At 49.4% G+C, this 17,925-nt stretch overlaps 4 protein-coding genes across 4 annotated transcripts; 3 read left to right on the top strand and 1 right to left on the bottom strand.

Annotated features, from left to right (window-relative positions):
• Positions 1-348: 348 nt before the first annotated feature.
• TERG_04208 (HAL protein kinase) lies at positions 349-2,129 on the top strand (the record flags this gene model as incomplete). The annotated part of the gene is made up of 2 exons (XM_003235108.1): positions 349-1,881; positions 1,998-2,129. 2 exons carry the CDS (start codon positions 349-351, stop codon positions 2,127-2,129), a joined length of 1,665 nt encoding a protein of 554 aa, XP_003235156.1.
• A 2,394-nt stretch (positions 2,130-4,523) lies between these two features.
• Positions 4,524-5,607, top strand: TERG_04207 (protein hob3; the record flags this gene model as incomplete). The annotated part of the gene is made up of 5 exons (XM_003235107.2): positions 4,524-4,536; positions 4,643-4,693; positions 4,772-4,891; positions 4,946-5,093; positions 5,154-5,607. 5 exons carry the CDS (start codon positions 4,524-4,526, stop codon positions 5,605-5,607), a joined length of 786 nt encoding a protein of 261 aa, XP_003235155.1.
• A 3,376-nt stretch (positions 5,608-8,983) lies between these two features.
• Positions 8,984-10,515, bottom strand: TERG_04206 (uncharacterized protein). Its single transcript, XM_003235106.2, has one exon. It carries the CDS (start codon positions 10,335-10,337, stop codon positions 9,507-9,509), a length of 831 nt encoding a protein of 276 aa, XP_003235154.2. The 5' UTR covers positions 10,338-10,515; the 3' UTR covers positions 8,984-9,506.
• A 4,611-nt stretch (positions 10,516-15,126) lies between these two features.
• TERG_04204 (uncharacterized protein) lies at positions 15,127-16,052 on the top strand (the record flags this gene model as incomplete). Its single annotated transcript, XM_047748217.1, has 2 exons — positions 15,127-15,953; positions 15,989-16,052. 2 exons carry the CDS (start codon positions 15,127-15,129, stop codon positions 16,050-16,052), a joined length of 891 nt encoding a protein of 296 aa, XP_047604194.1.
• Between the last annotated feature and the right edge of the window lie 1,873 nt (positions 16,053-17,925).

The following is a 17,925-nucleotide window of genomic DNA, read 5'->3' as shown; positions in this document are numbered from 1 at the left end:
CTCGTCTCGTCCGCCGCCCGCCGTTTTCTCTCTCGCCTGTTTCCCACACACTCGCCAGCAACCCGCACCGCAGACACGCCGCCCGCCAGACGGAGAGACTGCCAGAGACACCGCCAGAGACAGAGAGACGCTCAGCATCAGTGCCCGCTACCGTTTTGTCGTCTCGTTGACCGCCGGGCCTTGCCTGGCTTACTCTGCTCCCTCACCTATTTTCTCTCACCTCCTCTGCCCGCTTCTTACTACGGGCTGCTTATTACGTCTACTACTTTCACCACCAGCCAGCCGCCACCCCCATCAACAGCAACAATAAGAACTGATATAAATACCTTCCCTGCTCCGGCTCTTCTCATGAATTCATTCACGCCACTCTCGTCTCCGTCTCCGTCCTCCGTCTCCTCTTCGACCTCGCACTCACAGCATGGAGATCCCCAGCTAACACGCGCTTTGGAAGACTCCCGTCAACCCGCTCCTCCGGCTACCTCTGCTCCTGCTCCTGCTCCTGCTCCTGCTCCTGGACCCCCCAACACCGCTTCTTCTACCGCCACGACTGCCTCGCTTCTCTCAGCTGCCTCCTCGATCGTTCCGCAAAAGCCGCCGAAAGCAAAGATGACCAACCGGCTCAGTCGCATGTTCTCTCAGACCCGCTCGTCAGCGCCTTCTGCCTCGGTCTCCCCCAGTAGACAGTCTCTAGACCCGTCGCCAAGACAGAATGGTGACTCGACCATTGCCTCGACCATGATGATGCCTCCTTCGTCTTCCCCGGCTACAGGCCCAACAGACCGAAAATCCGACCAGAAGGCTGCAGAAAAGAAACCGGACGGGAAACCTGCAGACAGAAGAGCAGAAAAAGGCAAGGACGCCGTTCAGCCAATAAAGCGGTTCGAGTTACTCCCAGATGGCACGCACAAGCACACTCTCAAGTCGGCCAGGCGTCAGGAGAAGCTGTCGGACATGCTACGAGATATGATCGGAGCCGGAAAGAAGAAGGAAGATGCTGCTGCTGCTCACGCTCACCCACCAGGTCAGGCCGATGACCAGCAGCAGCTCTCTCTAGTCTCCACCTGGGTTGACCAGCTCAAGAACGAGAAGGAGAAGATGGCAGCCGATAAGAAGGGCGGACCAAACAGCACGGCCTCTCTTGTTGACAAATACGGCAAGTGTCATGAAATCGTTGGGCGGGGTGCCTTTGGAATTGTCCGCATCTCCCACAAGATCGATCCCAAGGACTCCAAGACAGAACATGTCTATGCCGTCAAGGAATTCCGCCGCCGGCCCCAAGAAACAGTCAAGAAATACCAGAAGCGTCTCACCTCGGAGTTCTGCATCTCTTCCTCGCTCCGCCATCCAAACATCATCCATACCCTCGATCTCATGCAGGACGCCAAGGGTGACTACTGCGAGGTCATGGAATACTGCGCTGGAGGAGACCTCTACACTCTCATTCTTGCTGCCGGCAAACTCGAGGTCGGCGAGGCTGACTGCTACTTCAAGCAACTCATGCGTGGCGTCGAATACATGCACGAAATGGGTGTTGCTCATCGAGATCTGAAACCCGAAAACCTCCTGCTCACTACGCACGGTGCGCTCAAGATCACCGATTTCGGCAACGGGGAATGTTTCCGCATGGCCTGGGAGAAAGAAGCGCACATGACCGCTGGTTTATGTGGGTCTGCACCATATATTGCCCCCGAAGAATACGTGGATAAGGAGTTCGACCCCAGAGCTGTAGATCTGTGGGCTACTGGTGTCATCTACATGGCTATGCGCACCGGAAGACATCTGTGGCGCCAGGCCCAGAAGGAAGAAGACGAATTCTACGATCGATACCTTGAGGGGCGCAGGGACGAAGATGGCTACGCCCCTATCGAGACTCTGCATCGTGTAAGTAACGTCGCACGATTCGCTGTCTTGGCACTTCACATTACATCACCCTACCCCCATTCCTCCTCCCTGTCTCAACTTTCCTCTTCCCTGCTAACAAAATGATGAAAATATAGGCACGCTGTAGAAACGTTATCTACTCCATTCTTGACCCCAACCCTGGGCGCCGTATCACAGCTTCTCAGGTTCTCAAATCCGAATGGGTCCGGGATATCAAGCTATGCAAAGCTGGTGAAGAAGGCTTCTAATCATGCATCTTTTTTCTCATCTCACGCCCTTTTCCTCCCTTCCTCCTACCATCATCGTCACCAATGCAAAGGTGATGATGGGCACCAGTCCGATTGGCAGGTAAGCCGATGGAAAAGAAAAAAAAGAATACCAAAAGAAATGAACAAAAAAAGGAAGGGTCGGAACAATAAAAAAAGGAGCGGGAATGGAGCTGGCTATCTGACTGACTTAACGCAAACCGACTCACTTCTGGCTCCAGCTGGGTGGCTTTTCTCTCTTTCTTTTTTCCCTCTTTCTTCCCTGCCCTTCCATTTCCCATCTCCGCGTTTTGCTTTTTGGTGGTCGTCGTGTTCACACCTGCTTCCCCCGATCCCTTGATTCCTTGGCCTACTTATCTATGCCTATAACCAGACAGCCAGGCAGACAGACAGATTAACAGACAGACGACGATGATGATTCTTTGGTTTAGTTTCTGCCAATGGGTTGGTTTGTTGGTTTGTGGTTTCTTTCCTTCTCCCCGGAGGTTTTGCTCGGTCTAATGAATTATGATCATTTCTTCGTTTCTAACGTATAATTTCCTTTTTCTCCTCCCTTCTTCTTATTTCTTTCTGGCACCGATAACCCGGTCAATGCCGTTATATATGGTCTCCTTACAACAATGACACCAACCCTTTCCATTCCCCAACCCTTCTCCTCTCCCCTTCACATGCGGAAAAAGGTACTGGTATTGGCTGGTGATGAACTCATATGCACAGGGATACGTGATATGGGCTCTTTTGTCTTGCTGCTTCTACCTGCCCTATTGAACCGGACTCGCTATTATACGACCGATTAGATATATGACTTAACGTATTTCTCAGCTTGCCGTCACTTCATCCCTCCTCTTCACTCTTCACATTCTTCGTTGGCTGGCTCCCTTTTTTTCTTGTCTTTACCCTGTTTTTCTTCCTTGTCTATATCGTTCTTTGCACATAAAGTACCCCCTTACATGCTTCACCTAACGTCATTTCTGCACTCGATCTACCAGCGCTTCACTGCTTACCTGTATTAGCCTTTTTTTCTTTTTTCTTTCTATATTCATTCCTCGTCTTCCTTTTTTTCTAGATCGGCTCGGCTTTTAACTATGTACTTATTTTACTACTTACGCATACTCACCCAGCCCTCCAAACGTGACCGGCATCACACCAGAGGACTGACCAGCAGACAGAAAAAGTGGAAATGCAAAGAAAAGCAAATCACAAGACGGAATAAACAACAAACTACGGAGCCATTGTTCCGCCTTAACTTGCTTGCCCTTTTTGCTTGTTTTACTATTTTCTTTTTTGATTCTCCATCCGGTCTCTTCCACCGGCTGGGTACGAACTGCTTCCCTAACCATAGCCTGGTGGTGCATGTGTATCCCCATATCCCCATCAGAACGGATGCATCCGTACCAATCACTTGCATCCGACGATCAGCGAATCGAGTCGGGGAACGTCCGAGGGAAGAAAGAAAGGCAAGACTCGAAAATAACAAATGTTTTCTGTTGGTTCGGGGGTTGGCGCGAAGTTGGGCGTGTTATCAATCAACAGATTTGCTTCCTCTCGCTTAATGATCTTATCTTGGTTACGGAGTACATATCTCGCTTTGGCCTGGGTGTTCTCCATTCCTTTTTTTTTCGAGCTTGGTATATATTATTGCCTTGTCGCTGCAGCCTGAGACCTTTCTCATATTGGTTGACACTTGCATAGTCCCCTTGCATGTCAGAGCAGTTGTATACTTAGATATAGTTGCAGGCTTATTCTCACTACCTAGCTAGGTGGCACGGCCGGCCTTTTATAGCAGCCTCGCAACAAGGAGAACCAAGCCCATATACTCTCCTTAGCTTGAAACAACGTCTGTCCCATCCTTCTTCTGTCTCTGACACTAGCTGCGAATATCAAAATCCCAAGTCAACATGGAAGTAAGATGAAGCGGCCTCATCTCCGTCCACGTGACATCCGGCTGCGCCACAAAACTGCCAAGCCTCGACGTCTTAGCTAAGCCACAGCTTGGGCGCTTCCTTCGACTCAAAACCTGCCCAGGCTAATACCGTCGTCGATGAGCTAAAGAGCCTCTTTCTGCTTCCCACCTTCTGCTGGGCGTTTTGAGATACCATCTTTCGCGATAGAGACATAGAACAAGCCTGTGGTTTTCTAATTAGCCTTCATTGGCCTCGACGCATCTTTGCCAGTACTGTACCACCTTCGTTTCCCTCGACAGCATCCTCCGGACCGACACGCAACCAAATCACTGCCCCGCTGAAGAACGGACGCCCTTATATCGGCCTGTCCTCTTGCCTTGACTATACGCCGGATACACCTCGAATCGCACCTATTTGCGCTCTATCGAGTTAAATTTAATACCTTGCTATCAACTGCGACAATTCAATAACTATGTCTTGGGCCGGTATGTTGATGATAGACGGCTCCATACGCTTCCGCCTACTCTTTGCAACCCGGAGTATGGTCCCGGATATATTCACGACCAATGCTGATGCGGGTTGTTCTTCTAGGCTTCAAAAAAAATGTCAACCGGGCGACGACCCAGGTGATGATGAAGACTGGTATGTAGGCTAGTCTTCTGTATGTTGTTGCTTTGGACACCTGTTGGACGAGGCTGACTCCTCGGTATCACATTAAAGGCCATGTTGAGAAGACGAATGATCGCGACTATGAGATTGAAGAAAGAAGATATCGCACAATGGAATCTGCTGCAAACAGACTACAGAAGGAAGCAAAGGGATACCTGGACTCCTTACGAGGTAAATAGCCATGGAATATTTTTCTTACGGATCAGCTGCTAACCAGGTTGACAGCCATGACTGCCTCTCAAATGCGAATTGCGGAGACTATTGATGCTTTCTATGGCGATGCTGGAGCCAAGGACGGTGTGAGCAGAAGCTACAAACAGGCTGTTGAAGATCTGGATGCAGAGACAATAAAGGCACTCGATGGACCCTACAGGTTCGCTCCATCGCCATCCATGAACCTCACCAACTAGATATGCTAACAGTACTTCCCTAGAACGACGGTCCTCGAGCCTATCTCTCGTTTCTGTGCATACTTCCCTGATATCAACGAATGTATCAAGAAACGTAACCACAAACTCCTCGACTACGACTCCATGCGAGCTAAAGTCAAGAAACTTGTGGAAAAGCCCGACAAGGATGCCTCCAAGCTGCCGCGCGCCGAAAAGGACGCAGAAATGGCCAAACAGGCCTATGACCAATTAAACGAACAGCTATACAACGAGCTACCGCAGCTTATTGATCTGCGTGTCCCATATCTCGACCCATCTTTTGAGGCTCTTGTCAAGATCCAGCTCCGCTTCTGCGCCGAGGCGTACAGCCGCATGGCCCAGGTCCAGCAGTACCTTGACTCAGACACAAGAGAGGAGTATGCATCTGGCAACCTAGACAATAAGGTTGAACAGGTACTGCAGGAGATCAGAGATTTAAGCATTGCCGGCACTGTGTGATCAGGGCTGGTGGTTCTTCGTCCCTCTGTTTTCTGGTTTCTTCCCTCTGCTCTGTCACATGAAGTCATGTTTTAGCGTGTGTTTTCAATATTTATCAAGTATAATATTCCACCCCAATTCCCTCCTCTTCTGCCACCACCTTGCGCCTCGCTTTAACTCATTTCCTTTCTGCTCTTTCTCTGCTAGGGCTGCAGGGCGGGAATAATGTAGGAATATATATAGACAGCTCAGCTAGCTCTGTAAGGGTATAACTCCGCATCCCTTGCTACATGAAACGACTGCATCAGCCTACTTCCAATCCATGCTCCAGCGTTCGGTCCCCTTAAACGGTCCAAAAAATAAAAAAAAATTCAGTCAACCAACCAGCTGTTTCGTCTCATCCCGGTCTCGCTTGACTCTTGATACGATGGCCACAGATCCCGAGGGCGTCTAATTCATAAAACTTTTCAAACCCTCCCGATCTTACCAGCAATATCCTGTCAAAAGCTCGATGGCACTAGACCCCGAGAGGAAACTGCATACGTGTTGTGCTAGCTTTTACATGGGGATTTTCCCCTTCGTTTTCTCTCTCAAGGTGCCCTCTTTACGTATATCCATGTCATACGGCGATGGATTGCGCTATGGACCTCATACTGCTGCAGAGCATGCTTCCCTGCCCCGGCGGCTAAAGCGAATTAAGGCTTGTCCGTGCCGTCTCGAACTGGAGGCCCGTTTAGGCGGGTATCAGCAGCGACCTGCCGTTACTTGCACCGTGTATCGGACATAGTTACCTATTCCTTCGACTAAGTGTCTTTGGGTTCCGGATGAAGGTCTCATTGAGCATCAGATGCCATGGATGGAACAAGTGATGTTCCTGTGCTAGATAAGTATCATCACCCAAAAATGCCATTATATAAATAGAAAATGAGAATCAGCCCACAGATATGCTTACATAGTACTCTCTCTACCTTCCTGATAGGCAGAGAGTTGCACAAGGGCTTAACTTAATGGCTCGACCTTGTATCGTAGATTCACCTCTGAGAGGATACCAGTTGATGGGTAGTCGCGGAATAAAGCTTGCTTGTCATGCAAGATACATGCTCGTCATCCCGTATATACTTATAGAAAACGCCCCTCCATATAAGTACAATGTACGGATGTACATTATATACATCCTATTCCCTGCAGATACGGTATATCTCGATGATAAGCACATCCAATATTCTTAGGTGCATGCTTTCGCATACTCCGAATGTGCGCGCCTTGTATCAGGAAGAAAGGGATTCTCATCCACGAACCGCCCCGGTGGCCCGACGCACTCGCATACAGTGATACCCGGCCTTGAATCAAGGACAGGGCCCCATCCTCACCAAGAAACCCTCAAGGAACCCTTGCATCGCCTATTTATGCGAATGAATATCTCACGTGATTGGTAGATCTCAAGGGATGTCAGGAGCAGCCCTGAAAGGAATGGCCCGTGAGGGGATAAGATCCCATGCTCGAAGGCGTCTTCTGGCGCCCTAGTTGTTCAAGGGACCCCAAATTGTTGCGCTGTCCAGTTGGAAGTTTGCCATTTCGTCCGAGCACCTTCGCAGCCCCGAGACCCCCCGGTACCTGTCTGTCACTCAGTTGAGCGCCTTAAGCAGCTAAGCGAGTCCCTTTGGCTCTTTCATCCAGACCCGAGACTTTTGTTCGTGCAATTTCTCTTGGTTAATATCGTGCCAACACAGTTATCCAAACCCAACTGCATCATGCAATGGGTTTCGATATGGGCGAATAGGGGTGTTTATGCAGTAGCATATAAACAATAAAAGGCCCGTGCGTCTGAAGAAAATAAGGCCCGTTGACATGATACTACATTGCCATTTTGACCGAAACAATGCAGCTTGAAACAAGGAAGCTCTGGGTCCAGTCCAGCTCAGAAATAAGCGGTGGGGGGACGGGCGAAGTAGCTTGCTTCCAGTGGACAGTACAGTAATAGCCGTTTTATCGTCTCCTCCTTGGGCGAGGGGAGAGCTGATACCGGGGTAGCGTCAGGCAGCCACAACATGCACGCCATTTACTGGCAAGGACAGAGGGGGTATGTATACTCACGGTCGAACTCGGATGGCGGCATCACGGAGGGTATATGTGTGGCTGTCGTTTCTCCAAAAATAATAATAATAATGGGCGAGGCAAAGCGGCCGTTAATGTTAAGACAGCTAATTATCAGCTATATGAGTCGACACTTAACTCCTTCATCACCGCTCGTCCGTTCCCGAGAAGCTAAACCCGGATCTTAGGTGCGAGCATAAGACAGACCATGGTATATTAGTGACGTTTTGTGCTTGCGTGGCTAGCCCGCTGGACTCATCGACCTGACCAGATACTGTCCTGCGTCCGCGGTTGATATAAGAGCGATCTAATATAGCCTGGGAAGCGGCTCTGCTGGCGCTAAACCGTAATAGGCAACTCGCAACTCGTCCTAGAGCCCCCTGGCAAAAGTGTTAGGTAAAAGCGCCAATGCGAAATGATAACAGATGAGCTTTTTGGGAGTTGGAGTGATGGCCGCTCTGTTGGCTTGGGAAAGTCAATTAGATGAAGCCCCATTAACCTTGTCCGCCGAAGAGCGTGCTGGAAGAGGCCTGTATTTACGGGAGTGTGTAGAAGGATTGAAGCGGATCGACGACCAGTGTTTGAAAGGAAGATATTAGCTAGATTGAATGGGATATCGTTGATTCATAGATAAAAACAGGCCAAATCTATTCGTACATTGTTCATTAAGAGCGTAGCTTTTGAAGTAAACGAACCAAGCAAACAAGCAGCGCATGTAAACACTTACAGCAGTACAAAGGAGAAATGGATATGAGCCAAACGAATGAGAAAAGAAAAGAAAAAAAAGGTAGGAAGAGAAATGTAGAAGTAAAACAAAGCACACACACGCATGATTGAGTTGGCAGCGGCAGTCGACATCAAGAGGAAGAGTCGTCATTTTATCTCGATCAGTTTTTGAATCTCTCATTGCAGGATGCAGAGTAACTTCATCCGTTGCAGGACAGGTATACCGGAAGAGAGCACTGGTCAAGGGGGTTCCTGTAATTTGACAACCCTCAGGGAGATTTGCTCGATTGGCTTGGAATAATCCACGATTAGCGCTCGGGAGGTGTCCAAACCACTCGGTTAACTGGATCAGATCAAGGCACCGTCCAAGCGGAAGGCAGGTAGAATAAAATAAAAAAGAAAAAAAATAAAAACAAGAATAACAAGTAGTTAAGGAGGAGAAAAAAAGAAAGCAAAAACAAGGTAACTGGCAATTTTAAGGCAATACGGCAGGTCCGTGAGAAAATTTTTTGCTAAATGATCAGATTTGCCTCCCACGCGATTTTTTAGACCAAGAGGAAGAGACACGGTCTCGTCAGGATTCCTCTTCCAGTAGCATAAAAGGAAAATTTGGGAATAGGAACAAGGGCTGTTCCTGCTGGGGGTGGGGAAATATCGGCCGTTAAATCTCCGAAAAAAAGGCACATGCTCTGTGGGTAGATAGATGTGTGTCTAGGGGGTGGTGGGAATCCGGGCAGTAGGATAGATTCCAAGTCGGATTGAGTCAGGCTGGGGATTCGTGATTTCGTTCGGGAGATAAGGAGTGTGGTCTGGGAAAGGGAAAGACAAATCGAGTAACATAGCAGCAAAAAAGGGGGGGAGGTGAGAATAACAATAAAAATAAAGAATTAAAAATAAAAATGAAACAATTGCGAACACCTTTGGTCACGTTCTCGCATCAAGTCATTGTATATATATGACTTGTGTTCGTTGGAAAATAAATGTCTCGCTCGACCTCATTACTCCTTTTATATCGTATGCAATCCACCACAGTTCAGCTAAAGGGGGGCCGCACAAAGCATCATTGATATCATCATGATACGTGTGCCCTCTGCGTGTCGCTATGACCCTTTATCCTCCTCTGGGCTAGTATCAGGCTGTTCTGGTGAAATTCGTTCCCGGTTACCAGGCGATTCCGGTTTTGACGGGCCAGAAGGCGTTGTTGTGACTGCTGCTGATGCTGCGGTATCCGGTCGCTGACCACTGCTGCCTGCTGGGGCTTCTGTCTGTGGATGATGGGATCCTTGAGCTGGCCTGGTCGGGTCCCTTGACTCTACAATCATGGGTGATTCCTCGAGAAGCCGGCCACCGTCTGTTCGCGGCAGCTGTGGCTGTTGGGGTCGCTGCCCTCTTTGGACTTGTATGTCCTGTGTCTGGGATGGAGGAGTTTCGGTCCCATGATACTGTACACTCATTGGGGTTGGAGGGTCGGGTTCACGCAATTGCTCCGGAGGCACTCGCTGGCCCATTGCAGGGGAGTACGGCGGCCCCTGTGACGTACCGGGAGAAGTCGCGGGTAGAACCCCTGCTGCATAGCCGGGTCTGGGCGTCATGTTGTTTGGTTGTTGAGAGGCAGAATGAGCCTGGGATCGGGATTCCTCAGCTATCCTACGGCGCTGCATTTCTGCCTTGCTTGGTCGTCCCCGTTTACGAGGAGTGTCTCCACGAGGAGGATCAGGGGCACGAGGAATCGGTACGCCAGTACGAACCTCGGAAATTGAGTATCGGGTGGTATCAGAAGTATGGGGCTTTGGCTGGATGGCACGGGGAGCAGAGGCCAGCGGCCGTTCTCCAGACGGCGCAGGTCGTTTTCGGATTATCGGAGACATCTGCAGCGGAGCAGGCGGGCCGGGAATGCTCTGTCTGTACTGGCTCGCATATTCCTGCTCCATGCGATAGAACGCGGTCTGACAGGAGCTAAGCGATCGGCCTAGAGGTATAACAGTCAACAAATCCGCTGTTATGACAGGAGCGCAGAGTGATTAAACTTGAATTCATCTCAATACATGCATTTCAGCATGTACAAGACTACTCCAAGGAGGGTAGGAAATTGGGCTGAAAATAGAAAAAAAAAAAAAAAAAAAAAGAGAGGGGGTCAGTTTCTTTACCCGGCGGAAGTGGTATCTCCATCCAACTTGGGGCAATGCGGTTCTCCCTGATGATACTGAAGAGGTATGCAGAGGAGATGCCTGCTTTCTTCAATATCTCCGTGAGAAGAAAGTTCTGTAAAGAGAGACAAGAAAGAAAAAAAAGAGTCAGCGAATTGGACATTGAAAGCTGGGGGTTATTCTTGGTATGAAGGGTAGAAAGTGATATCAGTACCCTCTCCTCCTCCGTCCATAGTTTATCCTGTTGATGGGACATATCCAGCTGGTGGTCATGTACAGTGTGAAACGGTAACGTAACGAATGCGCATATGTTGAAGAGTTCATATAAGAAATATAAATAAAATAAAAAAAAAGGGACCGGAGCAAGATACAGATAAAAGGAGAGTCGTCAGCGAAGCTCGCAAAAGTAACCGAAGAAAGACACAGAGGTGGGAAGCTCCAGTATTAACCACGACAGGGCCGGCACTGAGTTCGCGGGGAGAGAGAGAAAGACTTGATCGAACGAGACGAGGCCGGTGCTACAGCCAGCAGGAAGCTCGCTAGCTGTGCGATATAGACTAAAAGAAACGAGAGTAGAGAAATGAAGGTTGGATTTGATGGTAAACAACAGCGCAGAGAGATCCAGCCAACGGGCAAGGTAAACAACCCCACACACAGCTCCAGGACGTGGGGGAGCGCAGGAAGAAGAATTCCGGGCGCTGGAGACGGTTCGAGCAGGATGGAGCTCGTCTTCGGTCAGTCTGGATGGTAGTCTTTCTCTCTCTCTGACTGTCTCTTTTTCTGTGTCAATCTGTCGGTCAGAGTCTCTGTGGTGGTCTGTTGAACCAGTGGCGGCGCGCGAGCCCACGCGAATTGGCCGAGCAGCAAAAGTAGCGGCCTGTAGCAAAACAATAGAAACGAACGGAAGCGTGAGCGCAGGAGTTGGCCACACGCAATTGGAGCTGCCCCAGGCGGCAGAGACAGGCAGCGAGAGAGGCAGAGCGGAGGGCGCGAGGAATGCAGACAGACAGTGCTCGGTAAGTATGTGAGAAGAGTATGTGAGTGCGTAAGTGTGTGTACAGCGGAAATAATAAGTACGGCGACCAGAACTGGATTATGTTGGTACAACAAGGATACTTAGCCACGAGGACGGTCGTAGTTGTCACCCATCGAGCTGACGGGGATGCAGGATTGGGGGATTGGGTGAAGCAAACAGGAAAAAAGAACAAAAAAAGAAGCAGCAGCAGCAGAATTAAAGCGTAAGGAAAAAAGAGAAGCAGAAGAAGAAGCTCGTATTTAATTCATTCGTAGGACAGATGGATGTTTGGGTGTGCGACAAAGAAGGTGGTCGATTTCGCATTTGATGATGTCTTTTGCCGGCAGAGGTACTGGGGACGGCGGCAGGAGAGTAGATAGAGGGAGCTCTGCGGCAGAGAAACCAACAATGAACACACTGCTAGCAATGAATATGCGACTTCGTTATTCCGGTAACATCAAGGAGAGACTTGAAACGAGCGATAAGAGAGGGAAACCAGGGGGCAGAGGGGGGGAGGCAGCGCAGAGGAAAGAGAAGAAGGGCCGAAGCGCCGGAGGGCAAAAGAAGGCCAAAAAAGAAGGGAAGAAAAGAGAGAGACAAGACAGGAGAGAAAGACCGAGAGAGAGAGAGAGAGAGAGAGAGAGAGAGAGAGAAGAAGAAGAAGAAGAGAGAGGGAGAGGAGAGCGTGAGGGCTGTTGGTGATATGATGGAGGTTGGAAAGTCCGCGAAGAGACAACAACAACAAAAAGAAGGTTGATTTTTTATGGGGATCAATCAAGGGAAAGGGAATTGAGAAAGAGAAAAAATAAAAATAAAAAAAGAAAAAGGTACTCGCAGGTACCGCACCGGTCACGGCAATACCGTATAAATCACCAGGAGGGCCTTCTTCCTTTTTGAGTTCGTTCGGGGGAGGAGGAGAGCAGGAATACTCAACATGATGGGTACAAGGCCCCCGGGCGAGGCGGCCATACAAGATGAAAGTACCTGTCCCTGTCCGCCCACCCTCCCCCCCCCCTGTGGGTACGGGTACGCTCTTCATGCAAGAGATGAATCCAAAACTCGCCAGGCTAGCCCGTTGCAGCATGCAGGCAGGAGTCAGCTTGGGATATTTCGAGCAGCGAGCAGCCAATCAGTGCCGGCGGAAAATCCAATAGACGGGCCAGCAAGGCTTGAAACACCTTATTTAGCCTGGCTTGGGACTGGACCTTCTTGTCGCAGGGTCGATATTTTGCCCATATAAGTTACTCCGTCGTAACTTATTATTTCCTTTAGTCTAACTGGTGAATGGGCAGAGAGGGCGAGCAGGAGTTGCTGCTGTTTGTCGCATGCAGGCCGCACAGGGGGGGATCGAACGAGGATGGTGTTGATTAGAATAGAATATCACTCTGGAGGGCTGGTCTGCCACTGTTCCTTTCTTTCTTTCTTTTTTCTTTTCAATTTTTTTCTTATCCTGCTTCTTCTTCTGTCGTTTTCTTCCGACTCTGAGGAACGTCCGGAGTAGTTACGGGATACCCAGTAACAATCCTTCCATGCAGCTCCCGCAGTGATACCGACGCCGGGTGCCAGAGGCAGAAACCAGGGAGTGGAGCTGGCCAGCTGTAATATAGTAGTACTCCCTACTCCGTCGTTGTAGTGAGCTGGCTAGCTGGTTGGCGCTTCGTCGCCTTGGTTTCTTATTCCAGTTGCTGCTCTCAAGAGCTGTCTATTTCTTGTGAGCATTATTATCAGTTTTACTCCGTACGCTCTGTGGCAAATGATAGTCCGGCGAAGCGCCGGTAACTATGTAAGTATATCGACTGGGCCTACACAGCTGTTGGGGCCAAAACATTGACCGTTTTGTTCGATGTGCACAGGAGGAGCGAGGTGTGCACCTCAAGAAAAGTTATGTGCAAGTATAATTTTTTGTTTTCCTCGGTCGATATTGGCTCAAAAGCTTGAAGGCCGGGAGACCGACCTTAGAACCAGCGATCATATAGCTCTTTATGGTTTGCCCTGTGTTCATTGGGCATGTTGCCCAGGAACGAGACGCTCCAGGCGGGCGTCGGATTGCCTAATAATGATTGGCCGTGGCTTCGTGATAAGGTGTCCTGTGTGTGGATAACATCGCTTTCTGTTTGGCTGTTTTTGGTGCCATGTAACGAAGTAACTCCTGTATTTTCAAACGAAATCAAAGGGCCCTGAGACATAGAGAAACAGGAGCAGCCCATACTCACGTACATACGTACTCTTTACACACATAACATTCATACATACCCAGCTCGTTCTGAGTTGAAAAAAAAAAAAAAAAAAGGAAGAAGAAAAAGAAAAACAAAAGACCATCTGTTCTCGAAGTTTAGCAGACAAGCCTTGGTCGCACAGAGCGTCAACGAGGGAAGATTTGGAGCCTTTCGAGGAATTAAACCCATGCCAGCGAAGATGCGGGTTGCGTTGCTTTTCCAACCCCCCCTTCCCTTCTATCTTGCCGTTTTCTCAGGTGATTTTGTCGGGTGATTTTTTTTTTTTATGGATGACACTCAAGCAAGGCACTCTGTAGCGAGACACCGGTTGTTCCTCACAGGCAAGCAGATCATCCGCCCTGACTATAGACTTGGTCAACTGCCTCGGCGCCACAAGCTCGCACACATCCCCCCAAGGCTATTCTCGGTTTGCCTTGCCTGCCCATTCTGCTGAGCTGTTTAGGTTGGACTTCTCAACGGGAGATATGATGGGTCCGACGTGGAGAGGTACGGAAAGATCTGTAATTGGAGGGCAACACAGACGGGGAGGAACCATGTTGCAGGGGAGCTGGATGATTGGAGCCGCCCGCCCTCCCTTGCTGCTGCTGCTGCTGCACAACCCACGAGAAACAAACAAAGAGACAGGCGGGCGGACAGGAGGAGTCCAGCCGTGATGGAGATCGTTGGGTGCGCAGTCGGTTGCACTTGTATCCGTACGCCGGCGGTAACTTAATAGTAATATCATAACACGACTCTGAGAGCCGGCCACAGAGTAGTTAGTGAGCTTGTATCGACTTGGCCCCATCGCGATGGAGTCACTTGGCGGCATGAGATGGCTTCCCTTACATCCAGTTAGCGCGGTCCAGCCTATACGCCGAATCTTACTAGGGGCAGCAGTGGTACTCCTCGACGGCCTTCGTCCTGCTGTCCATCTCTTCTTGTCCTGTCAGTCTCTTGATGGACGTTGAGATGGGGGGGTCCAAAGGGGAAGTTCCTAGACACAACAGCCAATCACAGGTCAAGAAAATTAGCTACCAAGGCAGACCAATCAGATTTGACGAGTCGACGGACGGTTGCCACAGCCATATCTCATCAATGACGTCTATAAAGCTACAGCATACTTGTAGTTACGATGCTTCAACCACGTAGATACATATATCAAGCTAACGTGAGTGCAGTCACTACATGGACAGATATCAGAGTCACGGATGAGCTGTGCCATTTCTATTTATATCTATCCTGCAACGCAACACATCACTTGACAACAGCTCTTGGCTCGCAGAACCTATTCCTCCACTTCTCTTACATCCTCTTTCGACATATACGACCTTCTTCTTGTAGTATGAAATTTAGCGGGTTGAAGTCCGCTGCGGCTCTTTGGATCTGCCGTCAATTATGGGCATCGTGTTGTGGACTATTCGACGATGAGGAAGTCGAGATTCCTGCTGCCGTTCCGCGTAGTAAGGAATGCGTCCAATTGACATCAGACAAGTCTGAGGACCACCTTGACCAGAACCACTCTCACCAGTACCACCCACAACAAGACCATCCTCAGCAAGACCCCTCTCAACTTGACCGTCTTTCACATGAAAGCCATATATTTGAAAATGAATCCAATCTCACGGAAGTTCGACTCGAGCCAGTGATAGCTGAGCCACGGTCCCCAGTCCACTCCCTCAGCGCTGATATCCTCTACTACCTTGTAGTGTCCTTCCTGCCTCTGGTGGATACAGCCTCGCTTGCACTGACATGCAAATCCGCTTTCATAGCTGTGGATGGAACAAGAGTTCTCCAAGAGTTGCGAGCCGAGCCTTCATATCGGATAAAATTTTTGCAGCGGCTGGAGCTGGGATTTCCAGACCACATCCTTTGCTATTTCTGTGTAAAATTCCATCGCCGGTTACGGGATATCTGGCAACCCCAGGTACCTTGTCATTCTAAGCGCGGGCTCATGCACTTTGGGCAGTGGAAATTTCTTTTCCCCTATAGGTATGCCAAAGAGGTTGTGAATCATTATCGGTTTGGTCCACGACACGGACGCAGCGAGCATGATCTGGTGCCCCAGATGCAATATTCCATGTTCGAACCAGATAAGGACATCAAGGGAGTAGACTGCATGGATATAAAGTGTGTTGACAATGGGGGAGGCTTCAACCTAAAATTCAGGCGGTACGTATGCGTGGAATATAACCTGTCAAATCCAGTATCGAAGGCAAGGGCAACTCAAGTAGCGTTGATAAACTATCAACATCTTTGGAGTTCATTTAAAATGGCATTTAATTTGACCGAGGAACTCCCCCCCACGTGTTATAGGTGTGAATGGTGCGGCGCTGAGAGGGAATACTCTATTATTCACCTCCGCGATAAACCTGGATATGCTGCTCTTCGAACCACTCTATGGGAAAATGTAGGCCAGTGTGAAAATACGGGGCATGGGGAGTGGTATCACGTTTGCCAAGGTTTTTTGGAGATAGACAAGAACCACTCTATCCCAATAAACCAATGTGAATTAACACATTTGCATGACTTTGTCGATTGTGTCGCCCCTACCGATCGAGAAAGGCATTGGGACAGAGAATGAGATAGGGCATTGGCACTGACAAATTGAATAACCCCGGTTCCAGACCCTCGATACAAAGTAATATCATGGGGGAAATAAAGAGAAAGAAAAAAAGACAATAAATCGGCATGAAAATGACTCTCACATGGACAAAGACAGAGAGGTGATATAATCGGGTAGCAACAAAAAGGACAATCAGAAAGAGGCCGAGGGTCTGGGGGTACATTCTCGCTGGGTATTCTTGCTGGCTTGTATGGCTGATGGTATGCTGCAGAGACGGAGAGACAGATGAACGGTAGACCGGTAGGTATCTGTTTTCAGCTGGGGTGGGTCAGGAGGGAAAAGAAGAGGAAGAGCAGAGGAGGAGAAGAGACGAAGTTCGTGATGGAGGAGCAGGACATCGCGTTAACGCGGGGGTTTCCTAATCGGGTAGACGTGACGGCGAGGGCAGGAGCAAGCACATGACATGGAAAATGCCAGTAAGGCCAGACAAACATGGACGCAGGACAACCATTGACCAAAGGAGAGAGAGAGAGAGAGAGAGCAGCACTGCCGACACTTGTCGCCCAGGGGACGCTCTACTCAATGGCCATCTAGGAGAGAGCTATTGATGGATTACAAGGCACAGATGGATACTAGGCAGTAGCAGCAGGAGAGATATGAAGCTACTCGCTGGGGTATAACTAATGCAGTCTACGGAGACATTTGGGTATCATATATGTCTATACTCCTTCAGAAGTCACGGAGATATAGAAGATGCATGGAGAGTATAATAACTCGCTCTCCATGCTTGATGCGTCTGGCTTTCCAGCATTGAGAAAACTGGGTATAGTAGGAAATCTGTACATTCCAGCGCCATGGGAATACACAATATACCATTCTCCCATACAGTAGCTTGTAGCTCACTTTGCTTTCCTCTATGCACTTGAGTGCTGATAAATATCGCTACCGGAGGCAGAGACGTTGAGGACTGCGTGGCTCCTTTTCCTCCTCTTTTTATAGAGGACGTTGGTATTAGTCATCACAAAGGCATATCACGTGCATCCGCATCCCCGGCGCATAAACTTTCTATTTATTACCGCTAGTAAGTTTGAGCGTATCGGTCTGACCGAGCTAAGCCAGACTGAGTCTAGCTGCGCTGGCTGCATCTGTGGGCTTCTTAGCTTCTTAGCGCGTTACTAGCCAGGCACCAGAAACCGAGGCGGTAACTCAAACGTCTATTATTTCCATGCAGGCTGCTGCTCGCATTCGTGTAGGAGGCCACAACCTGTAGGTTACTACCTAGGCAGTGAGGTAGGTAGACTCCCGTGGCCTTCCGCCTCTTCGGTGTAACTGAGTTCCCGGGATACATCGTTGGGAGGTCAGGTAACTACTTTCTTCCCGGCTTGGCCCTTCGTACTTCGTGATGCTCTCCCTTCATGCGCTACCCTTGAGTTTTCCTCGGTCTCGCAACGGACACTAATAATAGTCAGACCGAGCTAACAAAAGAATGTTTCCAAGTCTCCTCGGCGATTGCCACGCTGCTGGATTGATAACGAGGAGACTCTTCGGAGCGTATTTCCCTGGAAGCTGTTGTAACTT

Source organism: Trichophyton rubrum (assembly GCF_000151425.1).
Source record: "Trichophyton rubrum CBS 118892 genomic scaffold supercont2.4, whole genome shotgun sequence".
NCBI lineage: Eukaryota > Fungi > Ascomycota > Eurotiomycetes > Onygenales > Arthrodermataceae > Trichophyton > Trichophyton rubrum.
This window is presented reverse-complemented; position numbering and strand designations above follow the sequence as displayed.